Source organism: Manduca sexta, chromosome 23 (genome assembly GCF_014839805.1).
Source record: "Manduca sexta isolate Smith_Timp_Sample1 chromosome 23, JHU_Msex_v1.0, whole genome shotgun sequence".
NCBI lineage: Eukaryota > Metazoa > Arthropoda > Insecta > Lepidoptera > Sphingidae > Manduca > Manduca sexta.
The window spans coordinates 6,207,064-6,220,640 of NC_051137.1; the positions used below are offsets into that span (position 1 = coordinate 6,207,064).

Below are 13,577 nucleotides of genomic sequence, written 5' to 3' on the forward strand. Positions count from 1 at the left end.
TTATCTATCCCAAAAAATCTAGCTATGGAATTTACGTCCCGAAAACCATTATCAAAGTGTGTAGTAGTTCGTATATCTGTATCCTAATTAAATTTATTAAATCTAGTCCTATTACTGATGACCTTATACTAATTATTATCATTTATTATATTATATTAATTATTATACAAATAATACTTTTCAACGTTTAGTATATCGCACTAGCGCATATCATACAACGATACAACTACGATTTTGATATCAGTAGATCATGATATTTGTATCGCAGTTTAGGTCTGCTAGGTTCTTTATGATATTTGAATTTACTTTTTTAATTCACATATCGCTGCTGCTACTTTACATAAATGTCTCTGAAGCAATCCTAGTGGTTATAAATGATTGTTTTGATGTAGAGTTAATTAGAAAAGACGATGAAATATGAGAGTTGTATGATATGTTACCACCAAAAATCTATAATTGCGATTTTATTTGATAAGTAGTTTGTCTGTTTATAGTTTCTATAAAATGTACGAAATAAATAAACAAACTTTTCAATGACGAGGCAGCAATTTTTACTTAAATTTTACGAGAAAGTACCATTGCCCAGTTACCAAGATCCATAGGAGTAAAGAAAGTAAACTAAGTCCAAGAAATATAAGGGATCTTACTGCCTATAAGTCGAACCCCGCTCCGCAATACACGCTGCCATATACATTTAATTAAAACATTCATTAAGAAAACTTCTCATTGAACCGGGACTTCACCGCGTGCAGAACGTTTCCAAGTGAATGTGCCACTTTTTTTACATTTAAGTTAAATTAATAGTATACATTGTTAGATCTATGTTAATAGATCCATTGCGTTTAGTTACCCATGATATATTAATTGGCCTCAGCATCTTCACATATGCCTATTACAGTAATTTGAATAATCTCTCAAATACAAATTCGAAAACTAAAATGGTTATTAGTCATTACCTATAAATTGCAACGTCGGAATACCTTCATAAGCAAATAAATTATGTTAGAACTGTAACAAAAAGCGAGGGCACGATGTTGTTTTTTCTTAAAAAAGGGGTAATGGAACTCGTGGTTCACCCGGTGCGACCGATGAAGCGGTCAAATCACTACATTTTATCGAGCTATGCCCTTTTTTTTTGGTTTCGCGGAGAAAGTCCCTTATATTAAGGGGCGACCGAGCGGTTATGCTGGGGTAACCGTGCTTTACGGCCCGGCGTTGAGCCGCCCGGATTTGATGACGACCTTCGGGCGACCGCCGGGCCGAGTCCCTAACCCTATATACAACTTAAGCTATGCACGGCCTACCAGCTAAAACTCCGCAGTGGCCCTCTTCGGCGCATTAGGGACGACCGCGGGCTTCCTCTGACGTTGAAGTGTCTAGTCTGCGACCGCAGCCGCCCCTGCGCGGTGCCGCATTGCGGCCCGTCTCCTATGGACGGGGGGGGTCCGAAGCCCCCGCGCGCCGAAGGACGCCCTCGGCGTCTACGGCAGCGTGAGGCCAACTACACACACTGCCGTCCAACCCGGGGGTTGACCGACAAATGTGCAAACATGCACAAAATGCACTAGGGCGGACAGGCCCCTGCTGCCCGCCGACGACCCCCTTCGTGGCCCCTATTAGTCGCCTCTTACCACAGGCAGGGGATACCATGGTGGAATTCTCCAAACGCCCCCATTCCACAGGGCGGATCGAGCTATGCCCTAGCCAAATTAACGTTCCCATCCACTATATTCATGAAACATTTCTTAGATATAAATAGACAAAGCTGTGCCACCACAAAAGTGTCTAAATGAAATCTCATAAAAAGACTCGCCATATAGTTTAAACCATAGCAGTAGGCAAAAATCGGTGACATCAAAAATAAAGGATAAGTAAATAGTAAATAAGTATTTAAAGCAAGAAACTAGAGGAGTAGAGATAAATGAAATAAAAAGCTTAATATTTGAAAAAATTATATGTCAAGATCGTGCAAAGTGAAAATTCATAGTGACTACTTACATCTTCTTTAAAATAATAAAACAGTGATATTATAATATAAACGTAAACATGATAAATTTCTTCAGATTTATGATGATCGAAATACGTGTGCCAAACATCGGAAGTAAAATTGGAAGTAAGTAAGTAATTACATCTATAACAAATCTGTAAGTAAATATTGTCATGATTTATGAGAAGCAAGTTTCGTTGATTTTAATATCATATAAACTATAACAAAATTGTCTTAGTACCTATATAAATATGTTTCATGGTTTCATTTCACTAATACCTACCGTGATAACATTTGCTCTAAAATATATCTATGGCAAGAGGTGATGTATCACTACTTACGACATGTTGTCTTTTCATGTAGATAAACTTTATGTTTTCTTGCAAATACCGTGAACAAAGCTGCGCCACTCCATGAAAATTGGCAAACACAATTAGGTAGGTAAGTATAAGAATCATTTTAATACAAAAGATTGCAATTACCCAGATACAAAGTGAAGCTCGTGCACAAAGAGAAAGGACAGATTTATACACGTACACCGCTGTGTTTATACATTTGTTGTAATCATGTTTTGAAGACATCGCGGGAGACATCCTGAAAATAACACCGTTTTGCAGCAGCGATGCGCCCGCGCAGTGGCGCTGCCGTCGCCCGCTTATCCGACGCCATTTTCATACACTCCCCGAGCTTTCCCGCACACAGGTATGTACAAACTCACTTTCCGATAATAACATCTTATTAAATCAATTGTAAACTTAATCAAGCCACGTGGTACTTTCCGTGAAAGTATAACAATTTAAAGTAATTAATTCCAAATTTTACACGCCGCTCAAAAACAAGAACATTGACCCTCCGCAGCACACGTAATAGCCAACATGTTTTTTGTTCGCAACAATGATTGCTGAATATAACATACTGAAATAATGCATTTAAGCAAAGTCCGTCACGCACATTACAGTAAGTAAGTCTAATATAGGATATCTATACGTTTAGACAACATTAAATGCTGATAACATCTAGAGACGAACAGAGGAATGTGACGGTCATGTTTCGGTTACATCAACGCACAACCACACACAGAACGTATTGTTACCTATCTAACCGTTCGCAGCAATTAGACAGTGTGCTGTAGCACTTCGAAAGACAATCTATTTATGTCATCATGTCCTTATTTTTTTAATAGATCGCTAAACATCCCCCGCAACGACAGTTTTGTGAGACATGAGTCGTGTCGCAGGTCGTGGTTGCTTTACACGTGCTGATAATCTCTACTGTTTCGTAATAAAACATTGGTTTCATTAAGTTTATATTGTTATTTTGTGTCTCAGGAAAAACAACTTCAATGACACTTATTCAAAGTACTTGTGATCCCAAAGTAGAGATGATGGATTCAACCACTGTGAAAGAAGACAGCGGTAAACCTTCAAGGCCTGTTAGAAATCGACGATACACAAGGTTAGTATGTATACTTATGAGTCATATTTTATGTTCAGTCCGTAAAAATGCATGAGCAGCCAAATCTCTTTGTGAGTGTGTCATTACGAATCATTAGCTAAGTCCTTTTTTCCGAAGAATAGTAAGTTTTTGCGATTTAAAGAAGACTGTCGAAGGTCATTTGATTGGAGCAAAATAAGATGATATATTTCTATATTTTCAGGCGTAGTTTAGTCGTCGGTCAACGTCCACAGAAAAGATTATTTACCCCTGAAATTAAAAGATACCTCAAAGATTGGTTGGTTCGACGAAGAGACAACCCGTACCCTAACCGGGAGGAAAAGAAATATTTATCCCGTGAAACAGGACTCACATACATTCAAGTAAGTGTAACGTCTCCGTAAACAAAATAAGTATTTTCAAGCCACATTACTTCCCATTATTTACATGTAATAAGATATCACGCTTGTACCTACCAGCAACCTAATTGGAACTCTGCCAGATATTGCTATTTGTACATAAATAGGCACCATATTTGTTGCGGCTTTGTTAACATCAGTTTTATTCAGTTCATTATTTAAGTCAATTATAATATTATAATTGCCATTTTCAATGCAAATGAAATCTTGCTCAATACATTTTAGTCTTGAAATGTTGTCTTAAAATTATAATTGAAATGACCGAAACTTAAATATCTTCACAGGCGACAGGCAAAATGAAAGGTGAAAATACAACACAACAAAAATTATTTCCATTTGAATTCTGATAAATTTGACGATGCAAATAGGATCCTGGTTATATTTAAAGTTCATTAAAATTGATTTTTATATTATTGCAGATATGCAATTGGTTTGCTAATTGGAGAAGAAAATTAAAAAACGTCAACGCGGACAGGCATCAGTTAACATGGGGACATCTCATTCGCACTTACAACGATCGCGCACAAGGTAATGTTGAACAATTCAGCATCTGTTCCGACGACAGCATATGGAGCGAACCCGAACCGGACAGTCGTGAACATGACCATACTGAAATAGATGAAGACTTCATAGACAGCCCCGAAACAATTAGAGACCACAATGATCCTGACACTTCGGCGCTAAAAGAAAAATGTAACAACATCAACAATAACTATTCGTATGATTTACAGCATAGTGATGAAAATACTCATTTAGAAACTAAAAACTTAACAAGTCCAATGCTTTTGAGCAAATGGTTGGAAAGTGCTGCACGTTTTCAACCAAGTGAGAGCAATTACGCTTGGTGGGCTAATGGAAAACGAAGAAAGCCGGAGGCGAAAATTCAAAGAATAACAATTAACACAATTACCCGACACGATCGCGACGAAGTAGAAGCAGCTGTTGCACTAACTGCTTTGGCAACTTCCGCGAACCGTGTCGCGACACCCTGACTGTTTGCAATAAGCCTACATTTATTCCAAATACGTAAACAAACCGGTACGAACTGTCCAAAATAATCATATTTTGAATCTACCTACTAGAAACGATAACTTCTGATATTCATATCCGTAAGAAATTAAAGGTATATGTTTGCAAAACGTAAATACGAGAAATTCTTAATTGTTACATCACATTTACCATTAATGCACAAATGTACAATGACTCCATCTTCCAAATTACATCTTAATATTGTGATAATATATATTAATACGTTTTACTCACGCAATTTACCTTTAATTAAATTATAAAATGACCTTTACAAGGAAATTTGTATAATTGTAAAAAATTAAACAAGTGTTAAGAATCCAGGAACACATTCACTGCATAGCGTAAAATTGTTTTTATTATAAATATATGATCTTGCTCAAGTATTATATGAAATGAAATGTATGTTAAGTATATATTTAATCGTACCTACATAGAATAGTTACTATTGTTTTGATCTCTATTATATTAGTCATAAGTTGTTAATCCAACCAAAGATTGTGCTTAAATACCAACCGCAATAAATATTGCCATCAAATAAATTCGTTTTCTTGCACCTATTCTCTATAGTATAATTCATATTTTTAATTTTAAATGTTTGTTCTAAATAATAGGCAGACAGTTTTGATTATATAATCAAAGGGAGACAGATATTCTGCAAGTGTATAAATACAAATTAAGTATGTAATATCAGTAAGTAAACACATAGTAAAACATAATTACCTAAGCCATGCTTTGGCGACATTCGACCTTCTGAATCTCATGTGAATTACCCTCGAAACCCATAAAACAATGCATTGCCTTTTGCCCAAGAAGTCAGTACTTACTACCTAATAGGGTTGTCAACGTTTTGCACAAGAAATAAAGTAAAGTTATACTGAGGTCGCAAAATTAAAATAAACAGTATATTGTATAGAAAATAGAGTGTATTTCTTTTTGATTTTTTTTTAGCTACTTTTTACTAGCTTTTTCTTTTCCGAGATGAAAGTCCCGTTATATATTTTCCTTGAATAGAAAGTAGGTTACATCCTTCTCAGGGTCTGAAACTATCTCCATATCAAATTTTATCGGGTAGTTTTTAAGTTTATTGGGATAGATAGGCAGACAGATGTGGCGGGGAACTTTATTTTATATTTTTAAAAAGGAACAATTCCGTGCTATATGTCTGTTGCGTAACTAACCGTTTACGCAGTACAAGCAACGGAAGCTCTCAAAACAATTGAATTTTTCCCATTTTTGCAATATTTTTCATAGATTTTCTGCTCATGTTGATTATAGAGATGTTATATATATAGCCTATAGCCTTCCTCGATAAATGGCCTATCAATTAAAAATAAATGCAATGCGTACGACAATTTAAACACACGTCAAAATAAATAAGGAGCTAATTAAATTAAATTATTAATTAGTATTTAATTAGGTAATAGAAGAGCGTACCAAGCCTACTTGGGAATGGAACGGACTGCCATGCAGAGACGAATATCAACAAGTTTAAAACCTAACGGACGCACAGTGCACATCTGACTTTGGATCTCTCGAATTACATGTGTATTGTTTATAATAATCTCTTTTATTCTTGTTTTGTTTTGGTCTAATTTTTTTTCTAAAACTAGCATATCTTGCTCACTATTATAATGTCTTGTGTTAATTTTAACTTATCTTTGAAAAATTAGACTCAAAATTCTCATGTTGGTAAAATTAAAAAAAACAAGAAATCATGCCATCGCCTTTATATCTTTCGTGATTATTGGATATTTTTACCGAAAGTACATAAAATATATATAATTCGATTTGTGCAAAAATATAACATAAGACTTTGTAATTATAGTCAACCAGCGAAATGATATAGCTCGATACTTACAATATTATAAAATTTGAAACGTTGTTCTTTTATTCATCTTGTGAGTGCGCTTCGCAAAAGTTATTGTAAATTGTCTCAACTCCAATAAAATTTGTATTAACCAAGTTTCAGGTTTATTATCGAGCAAGTTGGCCACCTTACGGTGATTATTATAATTGACTACCGCCCGCTTGTACTCAACAGGAATGTTGAGCCATAAGTAATGGATTAGGAATTGACGATTATTACGATTGCGAAATGTAATTGGGATTACAATTACAAATAACTGGGAAAATTAAACCCCAAAATTCCATTAATGGATACAAGTACATTTTTAAATTTGTTATTGGATTAACAATCAAATTTTTATAATTCTAATTAGTAAAATTGATTGCTTTCCGGGGTTCCATACCTTAAAGGAACCATTTTAGGACCACTTTTTTTTTCTCAGGAATGTGTAGTCATCAAGTTGAAATTTATTTAAAATAATTGGGGTTACGGTCTCTTCCAGCTGTGAAAAATCAAACTCGTAAGTCAACGAGATCAAGATTTATGTCTTGTGGCAATAGTTATCCATTTATATCGCATATTTTGCGATTTCACAAAAGTAATCATGTAATTGCAACTACTTATTAATTTGGTGGTTTCATTCAATCTGATTACAAGTAATCGGATTAAATAAAATCCCAATTGCTATTTCTAATTACAAAAGTAATCAATTATGCTCTACATTGCCCATCAAACTCGATATTATACCTACACTTGGTATTATAATTACACTAAAATACCAGCACATAGGGTCTATAAACATATACTGAACTTGACATGGCACTGGTAAGTACACTATGGGTTTTCAGGGCAAAAGCCAAATCCAAGAGAGGCCCGACAGGTGTCACTGAATGGAGTATGACACAATTACACCAAAATACTTTTAAAACGAACAATAATAATATTACCTAAAAAGAAGGTCACCAGAATGACAGATTCTGTTCATGCAGTATGTGGGAAATAAAAGTTGTTAGGATACATTAATCAACAGTATTTTTCTTAATGTACATGTCTTATCTACAATAATTAAATAGTATATATTCAGCTATCTGCACCATCAGCCTTCTCTTTGGCGCCATCTTTGTTGGAGGAGTTCGTAATTTCTACATGTTGCTCTAGATGTGAAACAAGTGTCTGCTGACTTCTATTCAACAGGCCAACAACACTAGATCCAGCACTGTCGAGGACTGAACACAGCTGGCCGAGCAACATCTAAGGATGGCATTTGACTGTACTCCAGTAGTTCGTTTTTGGACATAAATCTATCTTGTATGATGCCAGCTGAAAAATAATAATTAATGGATTTATTTGGTTTTAGACATATAATTCTTTTCATAATGTTATTATGAGACAATATTATATTTTAGATTATATTCAAAGACAAAATGTTTTTGGTTTTAAAAGTCATGAGAGGACACTGAGTCAAACAATTCCTTTGTCCTTTATTTCTGCCTAAATGAAAACAAAGTTTTGGTGCATAACTTTAATTGTATGTATACACTAGTAATTAATCAAATATTGAATTTGATTTGCCTCCACCACAAGTAAAAAAAAATGAAATGTAAAACTTCATTCAACAACACAGAAAGACAAAAGCATAAATATATACTAGTATGTGAGCCACAGTCTGGCCAAACACCAGTGTGGGACAACATTTTGAAGCATGACAACCACACTGAGGGATGATTTTTTTGATGCACCAGCCAATGTTTTTATAAAACCAACACATCTACTGTGAAAATGATTTTCTGCCTATACTTAATTAGTATGTTATATAATACTACAAGAAATACAAACCCATAACAACTAACTGTGGAGCCTTTTTTAATATTTTAAACATTTTTGAAGCATTTTCTGGTTGCCCAAATATAATATTCTGATGAGATGTGAACAGATGGTTGACTGCCTCATAACGGGTTCCTTTTGTGGCCATGCTAACTATTTTCTTGCCATATGTTCTTAAATGCATATTATTTTTGACTAATGTAGCAAAAATCGGCGTCTTGTCCTCCATACTTATAGAATTCACATGTAAAAACACAACCATTTTTGATGTATTGAACCAGTTCAAACATTCAGAGGCTAATATTCTTTCGAATGGGTTATCAATCTCTACATTTGTCTTTTTCTCCTTTGTCACAGCGAAGAACTTCCGGCAGTTTATATTTTGGGGGCCCGTAATAAGGTTTGGATATATCAATTAGAAGTTGTTTCTCAAAGTGAGGCATTCGAGGCCTCTGTATGTTGATCTTTCCGCGGAATCGTTTCGCAGTTAATAATGGGAGTTGTGGTTGTAGTAAAACTGCAATAAATAAATAAACTTAAAATTTACGAAACTTAATTTTCCACACGTAGATATTTCTAATTTTTTTATACAATATTACCTTTGTTCAATGACGCCATAGCGTTTTTTTTATGTTATCCCAGTTATTTAGGACTAAAATATGATTTATTTATTGTACGTTAAATTATTATTGTATTCATAACCCACTATACCACCATAACCTACAAAATCAAATGTCAAATGTCAATTACTTTTAAATCATTCCACAGGGAATCGGCTAAGGTCAGAGACCATGCTGCTATATCATAAGTAATCAATACTTATTGGTCTATATCGAAAATGCAGTAGGTATATGTTCGCAGTATACCAAAATCCGAGGTACCGCATATTAACAGTAGGGTCCATCGTGTAAAATGCTAATGCTAATACGTACTGGCCTGTCCGCTCCGCTCGAGCAAGTGGACGCAATTCATAATCAAGCATCCTTGATCATTAGCCCTAAAAATAGTCCTACAAACAGGCTTGCTAACTTAGGGCTTTTAGCTTTAAATTTAGGTCTAAAATAGGTGTAGTGGGCTTTCTTCAGGGCCCAAAAAAATTTAGGGTTGTTTTTAGAGCCATAAAAATGTTTTCATGCATTACTGTTTGACTACACAAAAAACGATTAAAAACGCAAAACGTCCAAATTTTTCTACAAAGCATAATGCAATAATTCCAAATACACCTCACTCACTATCCACGCTTTACGTCTCAGAACAAAGACAAGAACTGTTCTGAGACACCGTATTATAATTCTCTGATCCTCACAACTACAGGCATGGCTTCGGCCTTTAAATTTTAATAGAACGGGGAACTTATGTCAATTATGTTCTTAGATAAGTGTACACTACACCATACAAAATAACATTGACAGTACACTGCTTTTCTTGGGGCATTTGCATTTAGGGCTATTTGGAGATATTTTATCGTGACTTTATGGCTATTTTTTTAGGAGTTGGTAACCCTGCCTACAAACGTCAATGTCAACCGTAGAGTTTTGAAGCATTTTGAAGTGTCAGCGAAGAAAACGTGAATATAAACTTATTTCCATTCTTAAACGTGTTTGTATTATTTACCAGTTTAGATACAATAACTTTAAAACTGAAACTCAGGGTAAACAAAGTAAAAAAATAAGATAAATAAGTTTTATCACAAGAAACAAGAAACGACACGCGAAAGTTTTTGTCAGAGGTTTGTCGTAAATTTTCTGTAAATCTAAAAATTTTAAATCACTTATTGTGCAATTTATACTTGAAAGTTAGTTATTATTCCTTATAATTCTTCTTCAAATATTCTCACAGAATCTGTATTGATAATTCTAGAAATGCGGAGCTATGAACAAGACACACCGCCGTCGTCGGTAAACGGTGACGAAATTAGCGCTATGGACGAGGAAGGCGTCATATACTTTGACGAAATGGATGAGCTGCAGTTGGACGACGATGACATGGAAGAAGTGACGGACCTAGAAGAAGATTACACTGACATGGAGCCGCCAGAAGATCACGCGTCTCTAGTATTTAGTAAGCACGTGGGATCGGTGTTTTGTTGTGACTTGCACCCTGACGGCAAACTAGCGGTGACTGGTGGTGAAGATGACAAAGCGTATGTATGGAATGTGGAAACAGGACAAATAGCATTGGACTGCTCGAGTCACAAAGATTCAGTCATATTTACTGGGTTTAGTTGTGATGGAGCGTATTTGGCGACAGCAGATATGTCTGGAGTGATTAAAGTATGGAAAACTCCCACTGAAGAGAATCAACCTTGGAGTATTGTCTTTGAATATGAAGCGGATGATTTGTCATTTGCTTTATGGCATTTTGGTGCTAAAGTTCTTATTGTTGGTTCTGTGTCAGGTGATATGTACGTATTTAAAATACCATCAGGAGAAACTAAAGTCTTACAAGGACACAACATCAAAGTGGAATGTGCAAAGGTAAACAGCTTACATGTCAATTTCACATTGTCAAGTTGGTCATGTATTATTCTGTTTCTTGCTTAACTCATTTACTCAATGCCAAGTCCATTGATATTAATCTATATCCACATGGTTTATTATACATAGTAATTTTGAATTAATAATGTATTGAAAACTAAGAGATAACTCAAGGAGTTGAACAAAAATCATTATTATATGAAAGTAATGCCAAATCAAATGTGCTAGTCATAACCTGTAAGTGTTTGTATAATCCACTCAAATGGGATTATTTGTGACAATAATTATAAACAATCGCTAAAATCACAAAAACAAACTTATATGTATATTGTTTCTTAATGTTGTGCATTATTTTTTTCCAGTTGTTTTATGATGGGGTTAGTAAACATAAAAATTAATAAACTTGTTACAGCCATTATTTATAAAAAAATAACTATTTATGTATAGTGTGTGCATAGGAAATTCTAAATTTACATGTTACTACCACATGGTATGAAATATGAATCATGTAATACAATTAATTTAATGTGGTACAAAATGGATTTATAAGTATGTTATTCGCCAAAATAATACAGATAAATAATTATTATGACATAAAATGAAGTTATGCCTTAATAGAAAATGTTAAATTTTTGCTATCACTGGTTTTAATGATATCTGGTATTCTCTTGAATTTCTGCTATATTGGAGTTGATTAGTAGAGACTGCTTATGTTGTAAATCTTGATATACTTTCATTATTAATAAAATAAAAATACATTTGTGATTAGTTGTGGATCATTTTTCAATAGATAGATTTAAATGGTTCTATGGACTGGATCAATAATAGTTAATCCTTTGTTAGTATGTTTAATAATGTCAAACTTTATCTATAACAAGTATTTGCTCCTGACTCTGCCCATATCATATAATTTTCCAAGAATAAAAAACCCATAGATTTTTCTAGAAAAGTAATTTGGGTATTACTTGATTGATTTGTTTGCCTAAACATGATCTACTTTCTATTTATCATTTATGTATAATTAGCTCATTAATACAAATTTATTTTAATGTAGGGGAACTTATAATTTTTATTTTTTTCTTAAGGTAAAGTCATCCTGACCACAACAACCAATGGCAAGGTGGTGGGACAACTCCAGACTGAAACAGACCTAGAAACAGTAGCATTCGTCCAAGATGCACAATTAGGATACTTTGCACTAGGTAATTAACAAAACTTTACATTAAATTATATAAATAGTAGCTATAAAGATTTTAAGACAATCACAGAGAGGATTTTACAGTCAATTTCAATAAATGATCTCATTTGCTACCTTCAAATCGATTGCAACAATTAACCAATTAGTATAAAGTTTTTGACATGCTTATAAAAATCTTATGATGACTGGCTAAATTAAAATTAAATTAAATACATACTTTATTTACCACATAGAAATAGAAATAGAACATAGGTGAACAAAGTTGCACTTATGATACGTCAAAACAATGTATCAAAATTATTATTATTATTTCTAAACAACAATTAAAATTACTTATATAACTATGGATATTTTAAATTAGGTATTAAAAATTTACAAGACATTCTTATAAATCTTAATTCTTCAGGTACTTTAACGGGTGCTGTAAGCATATGGGATGTAGCCAGGCAGATGATGCGTCACCAATGCGCCACATCAGATGACGTCGGCGGAGTCACAAAAATGATTTGGGTTAAAGATCGTTTAGTCACCGGGTGTCTCGATGGCTCCATTCGCGTTTACGAAGGCCGCTCCGGTGAAAAGAGTCTCATGCTCACTGGACATAGATCTGAGGTACTCGATCTGTGCTATAACGCGAAACAAAACATTATATTGACTACATCTGACGACGGAACTGCAAGAATATTTAAATACGAAGTAAACAAAGACAATGATTAATTGTTTTCTTTTCCTTTTTTTGTACTAGTAAATTGCTGATTATGTTGGCATTTTGTTAATTTATACATTATATCATTATATTTTGTTGCTGTATTGATTCATATTTTGTTTATATTAATTCCCTATCGTTTTATAACCTGGTCTATGTATTTATAGGATTTCCCGAAAAACCCGTTGCATGTATAGTTGTATCATAACTGTATCGATAGCGTTTGTAACTATGCGCGATATTATCGCATCCTCTTTTACCGATATATCCCATCGTAAATGTATCGTACGCGATTGAATGAATATGTCAATATCACTTTTAACACAACTGAGATACTTTGTACAGTTTATGAGAATACGATAAATGGAGACGTATCGTTTGGCCAACATATCGATTAAATACCGATAGATCATATAGTGTTGTATCGTTATATTGCACGGTAAATGGATGCGATAAATCGATACCAAAACTAATACTAAACTCTATGTTATACACGATTTATTTATCTATCAACCCATCCTTGAATCTCCAACATTTTTTTTTGTAATATAGTGGTTATTTCTGAATTTGTGAATTAAGAATAAGCTCTTTATTAATAAACATTATAGAGTGCTATAGCTCATCACTATTCTATCACTCTTATTTTAAGTGATTTTA

The 13,577-nt window shown here is 34.0% G+C and overlaps 2 protein-coding genes and 1 pseudogene across 2 annotated transcripts; 2 read left to right on the plus strand and 1 right to left on the minus strand.

The window, feature by feature from the left end:
- The first annotated feature begins 2,588 nt into the window (after nucleotides 1-2,588).
- Nucleotides 2,589-5,404, plus strand: LOC119188504 (iroquois-class homeodomain protein irx-2-like). The gene is made up of 4 exons (XM_037441991.1): nucleotides 2,589-2,689; nucleotides 3,316-3,442; nucleotides 3,645-3,804; nucleotides 4,260-5,404. Exons 2-4 carry the CDS (start codon nucleotides 3,330-3,332, stop codon nucleotides 4,830-4,832), a joined length of 846 nt encoding a protein of 281 aa, XP_037297888.1. The 5' UTR covers nucleotides 2,589-2,689; nucleotides 3,316-3,329; the 3' UTR covers nucleotides 4,833-5,404.
- Nucleotides 5,405-7,240: 1,836 nt separating this feature from the next.
- Nucleotides 7,241-9,314, minus strand: LOC119190314 (39S ribosomal protein L10, mitochondrial-like). The gene is given in 5 exon segments (XM_037441993.1): nucleotides 7,241-7,955; nucleotides 7,957-8,035; nucleotides 8,552-8,871; nucleotides 8,873-9,056; nucleotides 9,139-9,314. Coding segments are annotated over 5 exon segments (762 nt in total). The 5' UTR covers nucleotides 9,158-9,314; the 3' UTR covers nucleotides 7,241-7,795.
- A 732-nt stretch (nucleotides 9,315-10,046) lies between these two features.
- LOC119190322 lies at nucleotides 10,047-13,032 on the plus strand (annotated as a pseudogene).
- The last annotated feature ends 545 nt before the right edge of the window (nucleotides 13,033-13,577 follow it).

Excerpts from the sequence above, each read along its gene's own strand:
- LOC119188504 (XM_037441991.1), top strand. The coding sequence starts at position 3,330 with ATGACACTTATTCAAAGTACTTGTGATCCCAAAGTAGAGATGATGGAT. Across the intron at positions 3,443-3,644 it reads AGAAATCGACGATACACAAG|GCGTAGTTTAGTCGTCGGTC; the intron begins GTTAGTATGTAT and ends CTATATTTTCAG. Across the intron at positions 3,805-4,259 it reads CAGGACTCACATACATTCAA|ATATGCAATTGGTTTGCTAA; the intron begins GTAAGTGTAACG and ends ATATTATTGCAG.